Source organism: Pectinophora gossypiella, chromosome 13 (genome assembly GCF_024362695.1).
Source record: "Pectinophora gossypiella chromosome 13, ilPecGoss1.1, whole genome shotgun sequence".
NCBI classification, from domain to species: domain Eukaryota; kingdom Metazoa; phylum Arthropoda; class Insecta; order Lepidoptera; family Gelechiidae; genus Pectinophora; species Pectinophora gossypiella.
The window spans coordinates 12,627,193-12,652,772 of NC_065416.1; the positions used below are offsets into that span (position 1 = coordinate 12,627,193).

Below are 25,580 nucleotides of genomic sequence, written 5' to 3' on the forward strand. Positions count from 1 at the left end.
AACAAAGTGTTCACTCCGGGATGACCATTCTCGGCTTGGATCTCTTCAATGATCATGTAGGTAAAACGTGAGGACCGAGGCAGCAAAGCGGGATGCTTGTGCTCGAACTCCAAGCCGGAACGTGAAAGCCGACCGCCCACCCTGAGAACACCATGATCATCCAAGAAAGGGCTGAGTTTCCTGAACTGCTTAGAAAGAAGTTTTTGTTCTTTTAACTGAGCAATTTCTTTTTCAAAATGTTGAGCTTGAACGTGACGAACGATAACTAGAAGCGCATGATGAAGCTCAACTCTACTTAAAGGACATGACGACAAAGATTGAACGCTATCTTTGCGTCTCGAGTAATGAACGAATCGAATTAAATAGCACAGAATACGCTGAACCTTCCGAATTGAAGAGTATCTCTCAAGAAGCTGATCGATGAAATGACGAATGTCATCGTTAACGAGCAAAGTCTGACCTTTCTCTTCCTGTAAGATTTTGTTGTTTTGGGTCTCATCATGACCAGCGCTAGGCCATCTATCTGAGCTATCAACAAGCCAGGGAGGACCCGCCCACCATAACGAGTTGTGAACGAGCTCGGTTGGCATTTGACCACGAGAGGCGACATCTGCCGGATTGTCGCTAGAAGGTACATGATGCCAGTTTGCTCCGGGTATGGACTCCTGAATATGGCTGACTCGGTTGGCAACGAAGGTTTTCCATCTACAGGAAGAAGATCGAATCCAAGCTAAAGCCACAGTAGAATCGGACCACGCGTAAGTATCGGTGATCGGCAGCAATGGTAAGTACAATTCTTTGATTATTTGCAGGAGATCGGCGAGAAGGACTGCGGCACACAACTCCAGACGCGGCAGAGAGACCTTTTTCGTGGGAGCGACGCGAGACTTTGCAGCAACGAGATACACCTGAATATTTCCGTCAGGGTCACAGCAGCGCAAATATATTACAGCACCGTATCCGGATTCAGAGCTGTCTGCAAATCCATGAAGCTGACAGGACACCGGCGTCGGTGAAGCAAGACAGCGTGGAATTCTCAGGGATTTGACAGTAGGCAACTGCTCGAGCATGAGTTCCCACTGTTGAACGATTTCAGGCGGAGGTTCATCATCCCATGACACGTTGAGTATCCAAAGCTTCTGTACTAAGATTTTAGATGACAGTGTTATCGGAGACAAAAAGCCCAATGGATCGAAAATACGAGCCAACTCACTGAGGATTGTGCGGCGGGTACACCTTCGTATTTGCGGTTTAACTTCGAAAGAAAAGGTGTCACTTTGAGGATCCCAAATTAAACCAAGAACCTTTAAAGTGTGAGACTTTTCAACGTCCATCGACACTTGGTTAGTGAGGCAATGCTCCGGAGGTAAGTCGGCGAGCAGCTCAGGGCAGTTACTTGCCCACTTTCGCAGTTCCATTTGGCCTCGGCCCAAGAGGTCAATGATTTCAGATTTAGCTTGTGAGGCCTGCTGAAAGTCAGGAAAGCCGGTAACAACGTCGTCGATGTACATGTCGGATTGAACGATGGAATGTGCAAGATGGAGATCACTTTCATCCTCAGAGAGTTGCTTGACAGCACGACACGCCAGGAAGGGAGCTGAAGAAACACCGTAAGTGACGGTGTTCAAGCGGTACTCTTGAACTGGTTGCGTAGAGTCGGAGCGCCAGAAGATGCGCTGAAAATCTCGGTCCTCTTCCTGAACCAAAATTTGTCGATACATTTGACGCACGTCGGATGTGAAGACTACAGGGTGAATACGAAACCGGATAAGAATTTCCAAAATGTTCGTTTGCAATTTTGGACCGATGAGTAAAGTTTCGTTTAACGATTTGCCTGTCATGTCTTTAGCGGAGGCATCAAACACGACGCGTAACTTCGTAGTGGCACTATCAGGGCGAAGGACACAATGATGAGGTATATAATACCTCCCTTTGGTCAAGTCTACGGGCGATACGACATTCATGTGACCACTTTGGAGATAGTCATTCATGAATTCCGAGTATTGTTCTTTTAGAACCGGATTACTGTTGAGTTTACGTTCGAGCGCATGAAAACGACGGAGTGCAATATCACGTGATCCTGGAAAGGTGAGATTTTTTTTACCCTCTTTGAAAGGTAAAGCAACGGTATACCTGCCGGATGTGTCACGTGAATGCTTGTTCGAAAAGATGTCTTCACACTTCTGCTCATCAGGTGAGAGATGTGTAGATTGCGGTATAGAGTCTAACTCCCATAGCCGCTTCACCTCATTGTAGAGTTGTTCATTCGTAATAAGAAACGAATTAATCTCAGTTTCGGTATCCTTCCCGCAGCTAGCATTGCCGAGGAGAATCCAGCCGAAGACCGTGTTCAACGCAGAGGGCTGAGTAGAGCTTCCACCAACCTTTCCAGGAAGTAGAAGAGACGAGAAGACTTCAGCACCTAGGAGCACGTCGATCGGACCGGGCCTACAACAGTTAGGATCCGCGAGAGGTAAGTCGCGCAAATGCTGCCATGATGTCGCGTTCAATCGCACGTTAGGTACGTATCCGCATATATTAGGTATAGTTAATGCATCGAGATTGAACACAACCTTATCATTTAATCCGATTTTCAGCTTGACCACTCCAGACACGGAAGCCGAAGATTTGCCTAAGCCACTGATGGTTCGAGCCGAGGGAACGCAGTCAAGCCCCAAGCGATGAGCGGCGCGCTCGGTGATGAAGTGAGCCTGACTACCACAGTCGATTAAAGCTCGAAGGGAATGAAACTGGCCCGACGAATCCATGACACTGATTACAGCAGTTGAAAGGAGAACCACGGAACTGTCGCCAATACTCGTAAGCACACGGACTTGCGGAGAGTGACACGAAGCCTCTTGAGAGGTAGATACATCTTCAGCAGGATGACTGTCATCATTATGAAGAAGCGTGTGGTGTTTTTGGCGGCATTTCTGACACCTGAAAAGAGAATTGCAATCCCTGACGCCATGCGAACTCTTTAGGCAGTTGAAGCACCAATGATGATCCTTGGCGTAGTCGATGCGAGCTTGTAACGGGAGGTTAGTGAAAGTAACACAACGTGCAATGGAATGATCCGAATTACAATATGAACACTTCACACTGACAGCGGATTGAGAAGCCGGTACGCTTGAAGGCGAAGAAACGGGCGTGGAGCTCTTGACCTGCGGCTTGGGTTGCTTGACAACCGGCTTTTCAGATTCTTTGTCAGTTTTAGACAAGAACACCGAAGTGGTAGCCTTGTGTCCTTGATTGGATTTCTTCGAGTCTAAAGTGCGGGGATTGTTGCTGCTACTACGAGCTTGAGAAGAGAAATGAGTGTCACGAACAAGGGCTTCGCATTTTGAATACAGAAAATCCTTCAACGTAGCATAACACGGTAATTCCGTTGTCGGGTGAGCCTGTTCGAACTCACAGCGGGTTTTGGAATCGAGCTTAGAAAGCAACAAGTAACACAGAACAAAGTCCCATTGAGCCGTCGGCAAACCAAGTCCTTTTAATATTGTAAGATTCTCATTAAAAGTATCGAGAACACGGCGGAACTCGAGTGGTGTGTTCGCCTTAATATTGACGGCTTGCATCTCTTTCCAACACGTGAATGCTAGCTCGCGCTTATCACGATAACGCGCGACTAATGTACGGTAGGCCTCTTCATAGTAAATACCTTGAGCGGGAAAAGTACGGATGAGTCCCAAGGCATCTCCGGATAATGTTGAGACGAGATATTGCATCTTCTCTGTATTGGAAAGAGATCCATTTTCGTGTATCAATGCATTGAATATGTCGTAATATTCGGGCCAAGATTTAATGTTACCCGAAAATTTCGGTATTTCGATCTTAGGTAATTTCACAGTAGGCGCAGAAGCAGGTCGGTAAGGAGCTGTGGATTGGCTCTCGGATTTACGAGTTAACTGCGAATAAACAGCTACAATGTCAAAATACATCGAGTCGAACTGTTCACGATAACTATCTTCTTCTTCTTCGCACTTCTCGTCCAGCAAGGTAAGTATATCGCCATGGGCGTCTTCAAAACTTTCTATTAGCTTAGAAACCGACGAGTAGTGCGCGAGAAACAACTCTGTATCATCAGGCAGAGAGGTGGATTTCGCTTGCAGAGCAACATCGAGTATCTTTTTCATACGATTATAGGCTAAAGTACGTTTCCGACGGAGTGATGGTAAGTCGTGTATGGTAGGAGACTCCTCCTGAACTGATTTAGTCATTACTTTAGGTTTAGGTATGCTAGTACGCTTAACTCGATAAGTAGCCATACTGAAACACCTATAAATCGAGCACAGACAAACGTTTATGTAAGTACAAACGCGCGCGAATACTGAAGAAACTCAAATGCACTGATAAACTGATAACGAGTTTACGATTATGAATAATACCTACACGGGAACGAAACCTATCTAAACAAAGGTAAGTTTACAAGAGAAGTCGGTATTAACGAGTTGAAGTCTGAGTAACACAAGTGGTGTCTCTAAAATAAACAATTGATACGAAATGAGAACATACCTATGAAACCTAACCTAAACCTTATTTGTTTCGGCCGGTGTACGGATGATATAGGTATATAACGAGTTACGATTATAGCTACGTAAATAAATAGGTTAAGAATAAATTGTTGGTGCGAATAATGACAAGTATAATCTATATGCACCGGCTAGTTAAGAGAATTTGCACAAAAACTTACTTGTCGAAACAACAATCTTTTTCTTTTACCAATTACGCACTATTTACACTAGAATATTGTTTATTTTACTAGTATAGATAACACTCAGTAACACCACTTGATTTATTAACTAAAATAAAGTGAATAATCCGCTTGAAAGACAAATAAAATACGATCTCGGACAGAATGTAAACAAACAATAACGCGACAGATTTACGGAGGTCGTTCAAGACGAGTGAGGTCTGTGCGTACGCTTGACTTTCGTTACGAGTCGGATTATACGAACAACGGCAAACCGATTTAAACAAGTTCAATTGTTATTTTTCAAATAAATTGATATAATTCTATAGCTAAAAGATCTAGAAACGATTATTTTAATGAAATAACACTTGTTAAATAGCAAACTGTTCGTATTTTAGCAAAAAATTACAAAAAATATTTTGCTATGTAATTGTTGGAAATTAGATGAAAGTTATGCAAATGGCGAAAGATGGCGGACGGATTTGAATGTAATTAGACAAAATAGCGTCGGTTTGAAAACTATATTTTAGAAAATGAATTAGATCAGATATGACTCTAATAAGATTAATTTAAATGGGAACCGCCTAAGTTCCCGGGTTTCGGCACCAAAAAGATGTGGCGGGACGAGAAATTTAAAACGCGTGATGGTCTCGCCAACGTCTGGGGACCAAGCGTTTCTTAATGAACACGCCTGGTTTCGGAATCTAAAGGTTCGAGAGGTCGAGATTCGGTTCCTGGCGTATATAGAATATGAGTCCTACCTGGGCTGCCACAGCAAACCGCTCCGGGGTGATGGAATTCCTCTTCAGCCGGCCGGCGCACGTATCGAGCTGAGGCTTCGAATTGATGGTGAACTCCAATGCAGGATCAACTTTTATTACCAATTGTTCATATAACACGTAGAATATGCTAGTTTATTAGCTTACAAGCGGATTTACGGATTAAATTAGGACAAAACGATTTATTTATAAGAGAGCGCGCACACGCGTGTCCATAGTTTTTTCTTCACTCTCGGGGCGCGGGGGGGTGGCTCCCGGTTGTCATTAGTAGGACTCATAGTGCGCTAGATGGCGCTACACGTTTAGAAACGAATCTCGACATTCAATTTCGCGGAAAAATATAAAATGAAATTATGAATACGATACACTCAGCTGAGATTCGTTTATTAATACCACCCTTAATTTCGGATTCTATCTCTTGAGAAAAACTCCAAGCATAGTTCTTTTCATATTTTTCACAGGGTTCTCTTACCTAACCTGAGGATTTGACAGGATCGATTTTTTACATAAGTGACTGCCTGTCTGACCTCCCAACCCTAGATTACATACTTTTGACAATGCATTTCTCGGGAATTTGAGGTTCCTCAAAATGTTTTCCTTCACCGCTGAGCACGTGATAATCATTAATAATCCAAACATGAATTCGATACCAAATTTGACAGCCATTGATTTAGGCCTGTGCTGAGATTCGAACCTGCGACCTCAAAGTGAGAGGCAAGCGTTCTACCAACTGGGCTACCACGGCTCTCTATAGCTAGAGTATCATCATTATCAATTTAAGAGCCACGCTCTTGTCGGTGTAGCATTTAAAATACTCTCCATGCTATTTTTCTTTTTAGCAAGAGTATATCGGCCAGTAATTATTAAGTACATTTTATACCATTGACTGTTATTGTTATAAATGACGAAAGAGTTTATTTGATTGCAACCACATCGTTAATATAAAGTTACATTCGAGCCAACCTAACGTCAGAATACCTCAGTTTCTTTATTTCAGGACGTCATAAAAAAACTATTTCGAGTATGAATGACGGGTTATAACACAACTTTTACATCTATTATACGATCATTCTGTTTGAAACACAATTTATTTATTTTGCAACAACTCTGTAAATGAATTTTACTAGTTCTTATTTCTTCAACTGTTTCCTGTGATTTTAAAATAGCTTGTTTTCCTAATACTAGTGCTAGGAAATTATTCTCGAATGTGCCCTACCGGATGAAAACTTTCCATGCTTTCCACTTGTTCGACCAAATAGTGAGTACTATTCAGCAGGTGCTTTTTATTAGGTAATAAATCTGATTAGTTTATTAATTATAACATGACATGATGAAGTAAGTAGGTACCTATGCCTCAACGAGCTTTTGGTTAAACCAACCTGATAGGTGGTGAGCCGTATCACCTTAGCTGCCGCGTCTTTAATGGTCAATCCTTTATATAAATACTTCTAAACTCAGAAATAACTGTCTGAGAACTGATATTAGGCAGCTAAATTACTCAATCGTATAAAATATTCTATGTTTTTTTTTAAAGAACGTCTAACGCTCTGTGCCGAGGTTTTTCTTGCAGCTTCTTTTCCCCGGCTATACAGGTTGTGAGAAGTTGCAGTAGTTTTAGGCGGATGAGACGTTCGTTATGTAAAAATTGACGATTCAAAGTGTAACTATGTTAACTACTGAATAAAGATATTTTTGAATTTGAATATCCTGTAGGTGACTTAACCTTACATAATGCTTGAAGAAAAAGCAGTTTAAAGCCTGCCAATATACTGCATAATACAGGGTGTTAGTGACATCGTAACTAATACTTTGCGGGATGATTCAGACCATGATTCAGAGTTGATATCAAGTGGACTCTTACGTCGCAAAAATATGGAACTGAAAATAATTAAATAACAAAAAAAAAATTTTCATGAATTTTCCGATAGGAAATTCCACTTGATATCAACTCAGAATCATGGTCTGAATCATCCCCCTTAGTATTCGTTACGATGTCACTAACATTCTGTATATTCCATATCCTACAGCAAGCACTAAACGTATCCAAACACATTTTCAGATAGCTTCCAGACAATATTTAATGTCCTATTACTTTCCCATATTTTACTTTTTATAACCTCCAATAAGTCACAGGAAGAAAAAGGTTAGAGAAGCCAGCCTGAGGTCAATATAGAAAATTAAACCTCACTTTTGTAAGATATAAATTTTATGGTCCCTGCGGCGCAATATGGTAACTCCCTTTATGATCCATTTTGGGGCGTCGTAAATGCATTTATATTGTGATCTGTTAAAAAAACATTCGACGAACATTTGGTCAAACGATCGTAGCAATAAAATGGGTGTTTTGATTAAATTTTATATCCTGTGGCTTTATTATGCGATTGTTTGAATGATTTCGGATGTTCGCGGATTGGTTGGCGGTTTGGTTTCTGTTATTTTCTGTGAGGAGAATTGTATTTTATCGGTTTGGGTTGTGAACGTTTTGGTGGAAACACTCTCGTATTTCAATTTAGGTTGCAATTCTGCTATCATCAACATCAGCCTATTAACGTCCCCACTGCTGGGGCACGGGCCTTCCTATCCATCGGGCCTTAAGGTGATGCGTGTCAGTCAGCTAGGTAACGCTGCGTCAGCAGATGGCGTTACTTCTGCATTTTTCGTATTTTTTTCCATTTATTCGTTTAGTGTTGAGTTCTGACCCAGTGAAACGTTAGGTGGCGAAATCTTACATACATTATCTTTAAGTTAAGCTACAATTTTGAAGTATTTACTGCAGATATCATATTAAAACATTGCATCAAAAGTTGGTGTCATTTCAATTTGTGTACAAACACGAAGCTGTCACACACACATGCGAACTAGTTTAGCTATTAAAAGAGATGCATAATTTGAAGTCTACTTCTAACTTCTAAATGGCGCATTTGGTAAAGCAGTCGCCGCCATTCTTAAGTTTCACGGTTCAAACCCCAAGTGCATGTTTTAATTGTTTTTACTTTTTGTATTTTTTTTTACAATTGAATTTGGCGAACCCGTTTATTTGTTACGGAATTTTCAAAAAGTATCACTTTTACCAGTAATATTATAATTATACAATAATGTACTTTGCACTAAAGTACCTTCCGTAATTTCCGTATTTTTTATTTTGTAAAATTCTAACAGGCATTAATCGCATCAGTGAACATGCGGCTAACTAAAAAACTACTGAACGGATTTTCATACGGTTTTCACCAATGAGTAGAGTGATTCATGGGCGTGCTTTAGGGTATATAATTTATACAAGTATTTTTTGTTTGTATAATATGGTTCAAAAATGATGATGAATATCAAACATAATTATCGTTACAAATATAGCCGACTTGGAGCTTTCGGCGAAAACGCTGCCTGAGCCCATTGAGATATAACAAAACAACGTATGGTTGAATTGTTCCATTTTTGTAGGTCTACCGGAAAGTCCACAATATGTCATAATAATTATATTGTGTATAAAGAATTGTGTATATGTATTGTATGATTTTACAAATAACGATCACAGTACAGTAATAATAAGGTAGATATTTCCTAAATTGCGTCGGTTCAAACTTTGACGCATCGCGTTTGAAAGATGTAATAGCGCTTCAGGACGTCCCGCAAGCACGGCGCTGATGTCGCAGTATCCGCATATAATTATTATGACTTGTCATTTAGTTCCAATAAAATCCGCAGGACTTCATACGTATGTCAGTGACAGCTGGTGATAGCATGCGGGACACTTAGCAGCTAATCGAATTTTATGTTGTTTTCGCGCCCAGTCCAGACGACTTGCAGCGCATTTCTAGACTTATATTTACGCGTGGTGTTTATTGTTAGGTTAATTAGTTCAGGTTAGGACGTTTTTTTTAACGAGGACGTTAAAAAATGACGAGCCTGGGACGTGTTGAAGTAGTATTTCCATATATACGCGGCCTGAAATGGGCTGTTTCGGGGACCTGAACTGGTTGCTGTCGAACTTATTATCACGTTTTCTTGATTAAAATTCATAAATAAGTCAAATAGAAAAAAGAAAAAAGATTTTCGTTAGTTTTAGATCTGTCATGATGTCTGTGATGTTTGTTTATTATACATAAGAATTTCAAAATTTATCTTATTTTTTTCCCAAAAGGCAAGGCAAAGGGAACTATGCCCATACAGCCATGTCTTGTGTTTTTTTTTCTTGATGATGATTAATGAAATGATGAAACCTAAGCCCCCACACAGACTATTACTCCAAACCCCAAACGAAGTAAGCGGCTTGTTGGCGCAAAGCGAAAATAGATAGGTACACTTTGTTTATTGAATATTCCGATTTAATAATACTATCGGGAATGTTTTCCGACTAACTTAATGTGATCATTAACCACAAAACATCACTTCGTATTTATTATTTAGATTATTCAATGAAGAAAGCAACCTTCCCGTTTCCGTTCCCACCAAAAAGTCCGCGGCAAAGAGAATATAAATAAATCTGTATGTTGGATGGAAAAACAATTAATTATAAATGACTATTATTTAGGCCGGCAAATGCAACAACTTTCTTTTTGATTTGGTTTTCCCCGAAGGGTAAGGCAAAGGGAACTATGCCCATACAGCCATGTCATTTTATGTATTGATTTTTTATTATAATATATGTCCTCTTTTAAAACACGGTACTTACCCATTATTTAAAAATGTTTAAAAAATATGCGTTAAAACAAAAATATTTTTCCAATATTCCTTTTCTCAGATTGTAATATTTTTAGTTTTTTATTTATTCATACAAAATCTCTTTATAAATTGTCACTGACATTCTATTACACTTGTCAAGTAGTCAAAGCCTTTAGAGAAAAAAAAAACTATCACGCACACACACTAACATTGACACCACTATACGCTCAGCAAATACACTGTAATCTGCACCACTACAAATGTAGAATTGATCAAAATTGAGGGTCTGAAATATGGTACTTCTCGTATTCGGACCCTACATTTTTGTTAGTTTGCGAAAATAATACACCAAAATATTACTATTTATCGGTTTTATAGCAATATTCCTCTATCCGTTTTCCTGTAGCACTGCATCAACTTTTGTATGGAAAACGAATCACCTTAAACCATCACGCGGGCCCACTGCGGATTGATGGTTATTAACGACTGCTAATGCAGCCGGGACCAACGGCTTAACGTGCCTTCCGAAGCACGGAGGAGCTCGAGATGAAAATATCTTTTTTTTTGGTCAAGTTGCTTAACTTCAACAATCGTAGACCGAGCGCGTTTACCGCTGCGCCACCGAGCTCCTCAATTCTGCTTTACGAAAGTTAAATCATCATATGTAGCTGCAGTTACTAATGCAACAGACATACATATATGTAACTAGTTGATTACATAACATAAGTATAACACAGACAATCTTTATACGTCCCACTGCTGGACACAGGCCTCTCATCAATCAACCGGAGGGGGTATGGAACATACTCCTCCACACTGCTCCACTGCGGGTTGGTGGACGTGGACGTGTTTTTACCGCCGGGACCAATGGCTTAACGTGCAAACTAACTATTGTTATTAGGTAACTAATAACTAGTTGATAAGAAGTCTATCTATCGTGTGGGTTTTAAGGTGAATCACCGATCTCATCAACCCTGGTGTCAGGGTTATAATAATACCCACACCCAGTTTACTCGTAGGTATACTCGTAGTTATTAATAGGCATTTTATTTTAATAGCGAGAATCACAAAGACTCGTTTAGTTCATTATCATTACTGCATCTGTTTTCATTTGCTACAGTGCAAACGGAACTCTGCAAATGATGCCAAATGAACGAGCCTTCGACAAACACTCGTTCCATTTGAAGCCACGCCATTAACTAGACTACTGTTGTTTAATGAACTCCTATCTGCGTTAGTTCGAGCTTTATGTGAGAGCCTTCAATACCTACTCCCTCCCTATTTTCCCAGTCAAATATAGTAAAGTCGTAGATAGAAGAAGAAGAAGGCTTAGCAAATAAGACTTAGCATCCTCCTATGTTTTTTGTAATTGTTTTGTGAACAAAATTAAGTGATGTTATTGTCTTGTCTTTGCGTGTGGGGTCATTTTATAATAAACAATTTCTATTTCTATTCTATTATATTCTAATAAAGATAACATAACTTAGCATCATCATCATGTCTCTAGAATTATCCCGTATTTTCATAAGAGATGAGATGAGTAGATATTTCGATGATGAGATAAAGCAGCATTAAGTCAGTTTTGTTTTGAATTATAATAATTATACTAAGTTACATTTTTACTATAAACATTAAAGATGTTTAAATATTAAGGAATGTGGACTCGTGAAGGTATTCACAGATTGAAAACGTAATATTTGACACATGACAGGAAAATAATGCGAAAAAGATTTAATATCAGGAATAATCAGGATAGTGCTTTTGATGTGATAGCTGTCATCATTGTTATTACGAGTACACTAAAAAGTGAAGTGAAGTAACAACAAAATGGTATATATATACATACATAAACTCACGCCTATTTCCCACTCGGGGTGAGCAGTGACTATGAATTCATCAATCGTTTCATACACGCTCGCCGGTTCATAGTAGATTATAAAAGCAAAGAGGTAAGTTCGGACACTTTTTTTACCTTTGATGGGTTTGCTCTTGGTCAGACTTGCCCGAGGGCATTGACGGGGCCTAAGTTGGCGCTGGCTCGCCCAGAAGGTGCCTGTTCACTCTGGCCTTGAAAGCACCCGGGTTATATGCAATCGGATGTACAGAAGACGGCAGAGAATTTCGCTCCCTAGCAGCGCGCATAACACTCGCAAGTACTTACCAAATTAATAGTAACAATGAGCTCGTACTGCTGATGTTTGTGTCCCTTCTTCTTCTTCCCTTGCGGGGTCTTGACGGCAGCCGCAGCCGCCGCCGCCTGCTTGGGGGGCGCAGTCTTAGCCGCCCCCTTTTGTGCCGAGGGCTTCACCGGAGTCTTCGGGCCACCTTTACAACACAACACAAAGCATAACTCATTATTGCTCAAAGAAAATCATAACAAATGAAACATAAAACAACGAAAAACAAGGTAAAACAAAAGTGAATAAGCATTTACTAGGTGAAAAGCGTAACCCACAACATCTTTACTTACTATTAGGTGAAATTGTGAACAAGCGCCCATTTTTTAATAAGAAATAAGATTGCCATTGTGATTTAAACGTCTAACATTTTTAATTGTGTAATTGAACAAGAAAACACACTTACAAATACTGTGTAATGTTCCATTAATAGGTCTAGGTAGAATCTTCATTTCTTATTGAACATTTACAGTAACTTACATAAGAAAAAAAATGATTACTTACTTAATAATAGTTATGCTTAAGATGCTGTACAGAAACTAAGTTATAGGATGCTCTAAATAGAAATATTTTGTATAACATAATTAGAAAGGTTCTGAGTCAATACGTTTTATAGGCGGTCATAAAGTTATGCTTCCTCCAATGTAAACATTCGCTTTACACTACATCGTTTATGGTCAAACTAACAAAAATAAAGATGATTAGATAAAAGGTACATTTATATTTTAGGTATAATTCTTCAAAAGTTTAATTTCACTTAACTGCATTCAATTTGAAAGGCTAATACTGTAATAGCTTGATAAACTACCTTTATTTTTGACGTGACTTATTGTAGATTTGCCGCAAATGGCATTTACATTACTTGGCCGGAGTGATAGTTGCAAACTTATGGAGGTCACATGAAACAAATCTAAAATCTACATTCTAGATTAATTTGGGTAGTAAAAGGAACTAGAACTGCAGTTAAGGACACCTTGACAGTATTTCAGAATTTCGGTCGAAGCAAGTGCACTAAACTACTTGCACGTGCTAGCAATATGAGATTTTGGAAATAATTTAGATGTAAAACGTGAATTTCCATTAGCAGTATAACTTATGACTGACTCCCATAATACAGATTCACTCTAGTTTGGGAGTTCAGAGGTCTTTTTACCTTGTCTTCTTCGTATCGTGCGGATTGTGAGGTGGAAAACCAGCCTCATCACTTTACAATTTCATTTCTAAAATATCTTTTACGAGTAAGTTTATCTGGTAAACGGAAAAATAAATATTACCAAAGACCAGAATACATACAGACAAAAGTGTTTAGCGATAAATTATTCAAAAAGCAAAAAAGGGCTAAATACGACATCAATTGACAATGAGGTATTTCCAGGTAGGCTACGATCCCTACGTTGCATTTGTTTAACATTCTAATTTCACGGATAACAGACATATGCATCTCTTTTCTTTGTTTTGGGTATAAATGATGACCCTTGTTATTACACCCAGGCACAACACATCTTCCAGTCATTATTATTCTGATCAACATAAAGACAAGAAATATGGGTAGCTACATAATTCTATTTCACACACACACCACACATCTTTGTTTGTTTTTTTTTTGTGTTTCATTACCATAGTTATTAAGTAAAAAGTATATTATTGTACTTCAAATAATAATGAAGTAAGTGTGTCAGTTTGGGAAGACACTGGCTCCTGAAATACAGCTACTAGCTTAGGAGCCAGGACCTTATTTATATTTGTTACTTGTTTAAGATAGTATAGTGTAAATCAAACTGTACTGATTGCGTTGGAAGAGCGAGACGTTCTCATCACAAGTGTCATCTGACTACTTTTAGGGAAGCCCCTGTTCATCTAGACACACGGTAGCGTGTCAAGCCAAGTTCAAGAAACAGAACTGGCGAGCCGCACCGTGTGTAATATTACACGAACCATTTGGAGCCACTTTTGACCCCCTCATAAATCAAAAACTATTTCACATAAACGTATCAAATTTAGCTTATTAATTGAGACTTGCGAGATACATATGTGTTCTAAATTATACATTTACAGAAACAAAACTCTTTATTTTTTTACTTGTTTGTTGTACTGAATAAACTTTCTTTATTTCTTCTTTCTTTCTTTCATATCTGAGCTATATATCACGCAACAATTATTTTACCCGGTGTCATTATACTTTTGAATAATGATATACCCGAGCAATGAGAAAATAGGTAATTGTCACGTTACATCTGTAGAACGAAATCTATATTGTTTTTCGGGAACGTAGCCTGGAAAGGACCCATTGAATCAGGTGACACAATAAGTGTAGCTTGTGAAACTCGTCAGTACGGTCACGAGTACTAAAATGTACACTTTGAAACCATGCCACATTAACTTTTGTGACAAATTACACCGTAAGCCTCATTAAATGTCAAATATGATAGTGCGACAGGGTTCTAAAGTGGATATATGACATTGCTCATGACTGTACATGTGTTTTAGGATTCACATAACGTAACTGTACTGTAGTTTAGTTTTTACAATGTAATGTGAAATGTGTTTCATGTAGTACTTAATCGTAGAAGTTTGTAAGGATATCGTCGCCAGTAAAAACCTCAAAAGCGCCATCTTGAAAAATCACATTCTAAATTAAAACACATAATAACGGGTTCTTACCGCGTTTAAATGGGAATATGAGACTCCCGATATTTCGACACTGTTGCAAGTGCCATGATCACGGGATGACTGATGAGATTGGAGACGCGGTAACCCGTTATTATGTGTTTTAATTATGATAATAACCGCGTAAACTTAAAACAATGTATATATCACATTCTATTGATTTTGAAAATTCATTGATGACTTTTGTTAACAAAACGTAGTATCAGACTCGCTAGTTTCAACCCAGCAGAACTAACTTACGCAACGTTATAAAATTATCGATACATTCAATTTGTTTTTTCGAAATCGATACGTTTGTTTTTTTCCATGCGTGCCACGTGTTTTTGTTCGTATTTTGACAGAACGACATGACTTCTTCTTCTATCGTGTGGGTTGAGGTGGAGTACCAACCTCATCACCCCTGGTGTCAGGGTTACTATTGAGCCGCCAAAGGCCCCTGACATGGCTCCTGGTAACGACTACTTACTTACATCAGTAAGTAGTAACCGGGACCGACGGCTTAACGTGCCTTCCGAAGCACGGATCATCTTACTTTCGGACAATCTGGTGATCAACCAGTAATGTCCTAACCAAACTAGGGATCACAAAGTAATTTTTGTGATATGTCCCCATCTCGAATCGAACCCGGGACCTCCGGATCGTGAGCTCAACGCTCAACCACTGGACCACGGAGGTCGACGACATGACTGATTTGGGTTCACATATTACCAATCGATAAAACGACATAATTATATCGTCAGAATCGATAAAATGATTGTGACAAAGTTTTATTACGTTACGCATGTTAGTCCTATACTTAGATCAAAAAATAGTAGCTTCAGTTTTACCTGATGAAATAGATTAAGGAAAATAGCGTGTCAAATTACATCAGACTGCGATTTAAAAAAAGAAAACGCTTCCGAGGTTTTCACTATAAGAAGAAGATATGCATGTATGTGTTATAGATAGCCTTCATAAAGGAGGAGATAACAAGAGATCGCAATCACAGCGAGACGAAGAAAAATTGTTTGTTTTTGTCTATATTATAATATAAGAATATATTCAAAATAAGTAGATACTAAATATTAGAGATGCCTCACTCATGATGTGATGTCGTAGATAATTTCAGAACTATGAATGAAGAATATGAAAATTGACAAAAGAAAATCGAAATTGTGCTTTTTGAAAGTTGAAACTAAGGCTTCACTCACAGGCGAGCATTACGAAAAGTATTTATAGAAATTCAAACCTTAAAAAGGTGAAAGAGATTCCACGAGAACTAAGCCGTAGATAGGAAATTGATCTTCTATCATTTGGGTTCTTAGATCGATGACGGACCTTACCATACTAGGTTCATATCATACTCATGAACCCAAATAAGCATTAATAAATACGTCCTTGAACGGAGAAGTTATCGATCATCTGGGGGTTAAAAAAGGCCACATTAAAGCAATTCACTTAAAAAAGCAATATTGCTATTGCCTATTGGACATTTGTCAAAGAGAAATATTACATTTCAGATGAATTGCTTCGATGTGGTTTTTTTAACCCTCCTGATCGAAGGGAGTATTGTGAAAACCGCTCGAAAACGGAAGATTAGTTCCCCTCTGGATGCGATGAAGTGGTGGCTGTGTAAGTATGTGTTAATAACCTTTTTGACAGGGTGTGGTGGCTTTCTGACCTGCGGCATTCTTCTGGTTGACGTGGCCTCCGCCGTCTGCCGGTTTGTTCCGCGCCTGTTGACAACATTATTATATTATTACTACCATTATTCATAAGTCTTATTATAGTATGGCCATCATAAAATAATCATAATGGAGGAATGAAATATGAATAAATAGATGATAAAATTTGTTCTGCTTGCGGTTGATGTATCTCTGACTACCCCAATTGGGAATATAGTCGTGAGCTTATGTTATATTGTATGTTAGTATTAAATTAAGTTAAGTTTACCTACATAAAGAGTAAGTAAAGTTTACCTATACAAAATGTACGTTTAGCTGTTTGTATTCGATATTTATTCTAATTGCAGTTTCCCTAGTAAGTAAAAATATTCGAAAATAGAACTTGTTTTCTTTTTTTATTATAGTTTTTTTCTAAATAAATTGCCACAGTTTATTAATGTCAACAAAATCACTGAACATTCGTTATCGTCAGCTGAAAAATTGCTTCGAATTTCACCTGAAAGACCCAATTTTTCTACCAATATTCAATGGCGTACAACCACCTGTCTAAAGGCAGAGTAATCATTCTCTTCTGCCTGTCATCGACATCCGTTCAGCTGTTGCAGGAAGCTCGTACGTCATGTATTATGTTGGCAACATTCGTCGGCGCCGTTATGTTGGCAACACTTGAAATTCCGGCTCGAGTTACGGTTTGTTTGGACAAGTCTTTCGGGCCGTCTACTAGGCGAGGAGACAATATTGTCATAGAGGAATAAGTTTTAGTGCGTGAATTTCAAATAGACAAGATGGATGTAGCTTTGTCAACATTTATTTATTTAAAAAAATATACTATTCATCTAAAAAAGCAATATTTCTCATTGAAAATTGACATTGCGCACTTACTTTTATACTTATGCTCGTGTGGCGAAAAGCCCCTGACATGGCTTATGTAACGAATACTCACTTACATCAGTAAGTAATATCCTAACCAAACTAGGGATCACAAAGTGATTTTTGTGACCGGATCGTGAGTCCAACGCTCAACCACTGGGCCATAGAGGCCGTTATGCGCAAATGACAAATTGCAATATGACTTTCTTAGACTCTCTACTCTCAACCCTGTCTAAAGTATGCATGTATTATAGACAGAAAAACTTACGAGAACTCGCTCTCTTAAAAATAAATTCAAATAGTTTGCCCTATTTCACTGTCATAGATAATTTCCGAAAGATACCTGTCGATGTTCAGAAGAATGTTGGAAAATACAATATTCGTAATATTCTATATTTGTAGGTATACAGTTCTACTTTCTACCAAAGGAGGGCAATCGGATATCGGTACTATTCCAAAGAAATAGAGCAGGAAGATTATATTTATTATGAAATATTCTAAAACCTAATGCAATGTTAAAAACATATTAGTAGCTAATAGTGATTATTCTTATTATTATTGTTATAGTATTCTTCTGGTCTTTTTTATACTTTTTTAAATACCTACTTATTTTAAAGTGCATTTTTGCATTTTAAAGCCTCATAGACCATTTGATTCGATCGACAAAAAGTTATCCTAATGCCCAAAAGGCACTTCCATTTACTCGCTAATTACTTAGGTTCTATTTTCAAAAACGGCACACAATTTGTGTTCCCATTATTTTAAACTTGACACTGTCTCAAAATAGAGATGTCAGATAATTATTTTTTCAAGTCACTATTTATCTTGCCTCACGAACACACACGAATAAATTCTCAAACCTCTCAAACCACTTAGAGAACTACTCGTAATTAAAAATAATGCCTCCTTTCTACGAAGGAACCGATCGTTTTTACCAGACTGAGGCGAAACAAAAAGAGGTTATTAAAGAAATTCCCTCATTATAAAAACTGGCAAAGAGAACTTTTGTGAACTACATTTTTCTTTTTCCCGCCTAATGGCGTGTAAGGGCTGAAATTTATAAAAGCTGTTAAAGCTCTTGACGAATGACACCATTTATAATCTGTATTGTTCGGAATTCGAATTTCTCGGCATTCCAATTGGCGTGTTCATTGACCCCAGAGTGCTAATAGGTATTTGTATTTTCTTATAATAGGTAAGTACTTACATTCTATTCTGAATAGGTACTATGATAAACTATTGAACGAATATTGACTCCATTTCCTGAGGTGTAACCTACCACCTTTTAGGTCTAGGTAAAGGTATATGCCATCGAACTGTGATGTATAGTATAGGTACTAGTAATATATTAATGCCTTGAGAAATCATTCCAGGTGGATGATCCGGATAATTGTATAGATAATACAATTATTATTGATGGAAGTCAAGTAAGTGGCGATAAGGTGTAAATTGTAATATAACACTTGTACTTCAAGCGTGTACTTCACAATTGGTTACTTGACAACCTAGTCAGATGAGAGGGATAGAAGGTATATGACTAAATCCTCTATAATAATAGATATTCATATTAACTAGATCGCTTTACGACTAATTCTCGATATGACCACATCGCGTTTGGACTAAGTCGCATTTGAAATAAATCATACTTTTTTACGAAATGTCAAAACGAAAATTTTCTTTTGAGTTTGTATGGAAATACTGTACTGGGACGTCATCAATAAACGTCGTACTTATTGTTACTTAATTCGGGAATAAAATTCGAAAATAATTGGAAAAAAATAAGATTGATTTATTTAAACTGGCTTCTATTTGTAGATTAACATTTTATAATTTATCTATGACCCAGTCAAATACCCAATTAGTGTAGTTAATTTATTATTATTAAGTATAGTAACAGTAGAATCATCCTCCACCTATAACGTTGGTCTAACAGAAAGTTCGGTGAGGTGTGGATACTTAGTTCATCTTGCGATGGATGTACCTCGGACTACCGCAATTGATATAGTCGAAGCTTATGTATTCTAATGTTGTTAAGAATGTCATGTTAGAATCATCTAGGCATGACTTCAAACATGAACAAGAAAGTAAAAAATATACCTTCATATTTTTAGGACCAACCCGCGGTGGAGCAGCGTGATGGAGCATGCTCCAAACCCCCTCCGGTTGATTGAGGGGAAGCTTGTGCCCAACAGTGGGACGTATATAGGCTGTTTTTATGTTATTTTTATGACAAAGAAAGATGTTTTATTGGGTTTTTAGAAACTATAAGAATTTTATTACAAATATGCCTGCCTCGTCACGCTCCGATAGGGCAGTGTTGCCATATAAAAAACGTATGTTTTACCACTTATTTTAGAAATAATCTACTGTCAATGAATATTTTAATGTGATATAGATAGACAGTTTTTTATGTAACTAACTCAAATCTTATCAAGCCATTCACGTTATTATCAATAATGAAGTAAGTATAATTTATTAGCAGCATCAGCCTTGTGTTATGTAATGTGACCGATTTGTAGCGTTTACCGTAGTCATACTATAAAGCTCTGAGTGTGAAACGAACTATAATACTTGTAAAAATGACCAGCGCGTGCGACGTGACTTTGTAAGGTGGTTCCGAACTTATTTTTTTTTCTTAGTAAAAATAATAAAGCCCTTGGCATTCTTCACGTATTCATTAATACATTTACAAATTATAGTAAGTAGTAATTCTCCGCAGTGGAGCAGCGCGGTGGAGTATGCTCTATACCCCCTTCGGTTGATTGACGTGCCCAGCAGTGGGACGTATATAGGCTGTATAAAAAGTAGTAATGAATAAGAAGCATCATCCCCTTGGGATTATCTCATTTTCAAAAAGTCCGCCTACCTAAACTGAATATTTGACAGATCCGGTTTTTTACAAAAACAACTGCCTGTCTAATACCCGAGTGAGGAGATCAGTCCTATTGACCAATTTGTCACCTGACCAAGTCGAAAATGAGCTCTACCACTATGCAATACGAAAAAAAACTCATCATTATCTCCCTAGCCTTGTCCCATTTTTCACAGGGTCCACTTACCTAACCTGAAGATTTGAATGGTCCGGTTTTTTATAGAAGGAACTGCCTGTCTGACCTTCCTACATTTTCGATTCTGCTCCGCACCACCCAAATCCCCTGGTAGTTGCGGCTTCCGAATACATTCCGCTTAGGGACGGTACTGAAAAGTATCGGCGTCCGAAAAACGTAATATACGATCCCGACGACCCTATTACTCTAGCCATAGAGGCAGCCAATCAGCTCGCGACACCAAACACTTCAGGACCCCGATACCGACCCCGCCGGCGTGGTCGACGATTTCCCTCATTCAGCGCTTATCGCTATCGACCCACTAGGGTCGATTAATTCTTTCAAATATTTTTCCTCTCAGACGACGTCCTGAGTCGAGGTTCGCGCCCAACTGGGCACCCTCAGGCCTGTTGTCTTAAACGTTGTATCGGGTGAGAGCCTTCAGCGCTCCCCATTTGTCCGGCCAAGTAGTTAATGCCATCTGCGGCAAATCTACAATAAGTCACGTCAAAAAAAAAAATGACCTTCCTACCCGCGAAGGGAAAACCAACTAAATACAGGGTACGTTACCTAATTCCAAAACGCATTTGTCGGGAATGTGGTTTGCCTCACGATGTTTTCCTTCACCTTGGAACACGTGACAATCACTTAATGATACGAACATGAATGGTTTGGTCCTGTGCCAGGGTTCGACCCTGCGACCTTAGAGTGAGAATCGTTCTGTAAAAACGTTCTTTCAACTTAGCCACTACGGCTGTTGTGAAAAATTTAAAACAAATATTTTAATTTCATAGCATTGTTTAAAAAGTAAACAAAATAAAGAGTTCCCTTAGCACGTGTTCCAATTAACGTTTTTCCTTCTTTGTTATAAAGTCACATTTTAAAACCTACCTTTATGCGACCGTTCTTGATGAAACATTTTGAATTACATAAATCAGTGCAATTCAAAATTGAACACTTACGCCATTTAGATAAGTCTCACAGTCACTTTCATCCCCCGTTCGTCGTTCTCCGTGCATAAATTTACCGACTTAGAGTTTGTGAAACTCATCACTCAGATCGCTTACGCTGATTATAGAGTATGGAATACAATTCGACACAGTGACTTGACTCACTGGTATGAAAAGCGTTATAATAATTTTATTCAGGCGAGTCAAATAACGGCCTCCGTGGTCCAGTGGTTGAGCATTGTGCTCACGATCCGGAGGTCCCGGGTTCGAATCCCGATGCGGGAAAAATCACAAAAAAATCACTTTGTGATCCCTAGTTTGATCAGGACATTACAGGCTGATCACACAAATGTCCAAAAGTAAGATGATCCGTGCTTCGGAAGGCACGTTAAGCCGTTGGTCTCGGTTATTACTTACTGATGTAAGTACGTAGTCGTTACATGAGTCATGTCAGGGGCCTATGGCGGCTCAATAATAACCCTGACACCAGGGTTGATGGGGTTGGAAATCCTCCTCACGACCCACACGATAGAAGAAGAAGCGAGTCAAATCGTTATTAAAGTCGATTATTTTTGATATTTGTTCTATGATCTAAGTGTAAAAGGAAACCACACGTGTTTGAAATAAGAATCCGTGTTTCAAAACTCCTCGGCAGATGTTAGCTAAAGATCCCTAAAACTAAACTAGAACTGGGCGGGACACGTTTGCCGAATGCACCCATAAAAGTGGGCCGTAATAATAACTTATTGGATTCTACAATGTGTTTTGGACTATGACGTAGATTCCAAAGATTTCAGAAAGAAGAGTTGGATAGTGTCTTTTCAGAGGGTCTAAAAATGCCACAAAAAGCAATTCATCTAGAAAGCAATATTGCAATTAAAGATTTGCCCATATGAAAGTAGCAGTGTCAATAAATTACAACTAGCAGTATTGTTTCTTTTTTGGTGTCCCCGATGGTTAAGGCAAAGGGCTACTAAACCCATACAGCCAAGTCTTATGTATTTTTTTCTTGATGAAGATTAATGAATCTAAGCACCCACCATCAGAGCAGACTCCTACTTTGAACCCCAAACGAATTAACTTAAAAGTCCGCATAAACTTTCGAGTTATGAAGCGGCTTTTTGGCACGAAGCGACAATAGATAGGTAAGTACACTTTGTTTATTGAATATTCCCATATAATAAAACAATCGCGAATGAATAACTTAATACGATCATTAAACACAAAACACCACTTTGTATTAATTAGATTATTTAGATTATTCAATGAAGTGAATTTATTCAATGAATAACAATATATTTAGATTATTCAATGAAGAAAGCAACCATGTCGTTCACGTTCCCGCCAAAACGCCGTAGGTATTGCTTTTACAGGTGATGAAATAATACTGCGAAAAGAACATATTTTTTGACTTATTTCATAAAGATATTACTCTGTAAAATCCGGCCAAGTAGTTAATGCCATCGGCGGCAAATCTACAATAAGTCACGTCAAAAAAGAACTCTGTAAAAGAATATACATTTTAAGACGTTTTAAAACGTTCAGTAACTCGTTAATGAAGATTAACTTCTAAATAGCTTTCTAAAGCGCTTCTAAAATACAAAATTACACTTTAGTTTTATTTAAGTTTCAACGACTAAGATAAATTACTTAATAATATTTTGACGAAATTAAGTTAAATTACTTGTGATGAAAATGCTTTCACATTAAATTTAAATTACTATAATTCTGTTATAATTTTGAAAGAACTTTGTAATAAAAAAATATTAGACATATTTATATGTCTAATATTTTTTTACTTCAAAATACGTACACTTCATTTAGGTATATTATATTATGACATACAAAGTCGATATGTAAAGTTACACCATATTGATACAATTACTTGGTTGCTTAGAAGAAAGCTAATATATTTTAAAGGCACTTTATTTTGTAGCATTATAATATCTACATTAACTAAGTATGATTTTAGAATCAATTTATTCAGGTTGTTAGTAAAATCGTAACGGAAACTTGAGGTACTGTTCAGACCAGGATTCTGACTTGATATTAAGTGAAATTTTTCATCGCAAAAGTATGCAACTGAAATTAATTAAAAAAAAACACTTAAATATATAAAAATCATTATCTGAATCATCCCCCTCAGTATAAAAAATACGAATACGTCAACGGTATCACTGACACTCATATTCGTATGGCTACCTGTACGTACGGTCACGAGTACTAATATGTATACGCTTTGAAACCATGTCACATTAACTTTTTTGACAAATGAAACCGTAAGTCTCATTAAATCTCAAATATGATATTGCGACAGGGTTCTAAAGTGGGTACATGATATTGCTCATGACTGTACCTGTACGATGTGTAAGTGACATCGTAACGAACACTTAGATGGATTATTCAACTCATTATTCTGAGTTAATCTGAGTAGTATAGAATAGAAAATAATTTTAAAAAATAATCACAAAAAGATATATTATTGCGCAAACGTGCGCATCACATTACTTTCATAATCACAATTTTAGATTATAATATCTACTATTAATTCATCACTAACATAAGAGCCACGCTCTTGTCGGTGTAGCATTCTCCATGCTACTTTTTTAGGGAAAAATAGAGCAGTGGTTTCTCTCTTGCCTTCCGCCTCGCAGAATTCTGTCTGACGCGAGTGATGAGATGACTATTAAATAAAAGGAGAAAAAAGCGGTTATATTTAAATGGTTACACCAGAGTGGTTAAAATGGCCACATCAACGCAATTCATCTAAGACAGCAATATTGCTATTTGACATTTGTTTGCATTGCCTTTAAATATGCGCAAATGTCAAATTGCAATATTTCTTTTGGATGGATTGCTTCGATGTAGCCTTCTTAACCCCCCGGAATGTGGTACCATTCATATTTATGTAGTCCCTATTTGTCTAGTGCTTTCTTTCTACACTAGGTTCCGGTAATAGGTGGTCATAACCGGGTAATCTACAATCATGATTATCAACAAGAACATTACTAATCATGATTTGAGGTCACCAATTAATAACGATGATCACACTCAAATCCTTACTAAGAATATATTTTTCCGCTTTATAATTATTTAACATTTTTTACTTTATAATCTCATTATTCAAATTGTGAGTACACTTAGCCCTCTCAGGAGTGTTTCTTTACCTATTTGTCTGACTAAACCTATCAAGTCTAAGCTACCCTAAACTTCGAACCCACCAGAGAATAGAATAGAATAGAATACAAGTTTATTGCGTTATTAGAGCGTGACGAAGTGAAAGTAATTATTTTTCAGATATTCAATTTCATCAGTGCCCTAGGGAACTTTGAGAAAGACATTACATAAAACCTAATGCTGCTATATATTACAGGTCGATAGATAAACTATTTATTTACCTACAATAACACATTACAAAACAAGTAAAGCATAAAAAATAGGGCAGTGGTTTCCCTCTTGCCCCGCAATAATAACAATAATTAATATAATAGGTATAATTATAGCGGGCTTAATACTTAGATATATATTTTTAAACAACAAATTAAAAAAGTATCAGAAGAATTTTGCTTCATTATAAATATTGTAAAATTCAACTAAAATATCTCAAAGTTGACTTTAATTCCAGTAGTTGCCCAGAAACATAAATACAAATATTTTGTTTGCACTTTATTCCGAAAAGAAATTACGCCCTCGTCGTTAAATAAACGAAGCGTTGCACCAGCTGCAATCTTTTAAGCAAGATAAATAGTAGACATGGAAAAATGTAGCTAGTGGTCGGAAAAATAACTGCTATTATATGTATATCTGAGCTGGAAAATTCATCCATACATAGACTCATAAGAGAGATTAATATGTACCGAGGTTCTAACCGGCATTTCGGGGGACGAAAAATACAAATATGACAAAAGTAGAAAATAAAATAAAGTCCTACTTACTCTGCAGCGAAAGCTTACAATGTAACTCTTATTAAAGGGTATATTAGTGACATCGTAACGAAGACTTTAAGGAATGATTCAGACCATGATTCTGAGTTGAAGTTATCAAGTGGAATATTACAAGGTGAATAAAAGT

At 37.7% G+C, this 25,580-nt stretch overlaps 1 protein-coding gene across 5 annotated transcripts in view; it reads right to left on the reverse strand.

Moving 5' to 3' along the window:
- Positions 1-25,580, reverse strand: part of LOC126372180 (calmodulin-A-like) — a 294,155-nt gene that overhangs the window by 18,435 nt on the left and 250,140 nt on the right. For 3 of the 5 annotated variants that reach the window (XM_050017841.1, XM_050017839.1, XM_050017838.1), the window contains 2 exons: positions 16,639-16,693; positions 12,296-12,459 (listed from right to left, as the gene is read on the reverse strand). In XM_050017841.1, the coding sequence (XP_049873798.1) occupies positions 12,296-12,459; positions 16,639-16,693 (219 nt within the window). Of the gene's footprint in view, positions 1-12,295; positions 12,460-16,608; positions 16,694-25,580 lie in introns of all 5 variants that reach the window. The other 2 variants (XM_050017840.1, XM_050017836.1) reach the window with 1 other exon arrangement.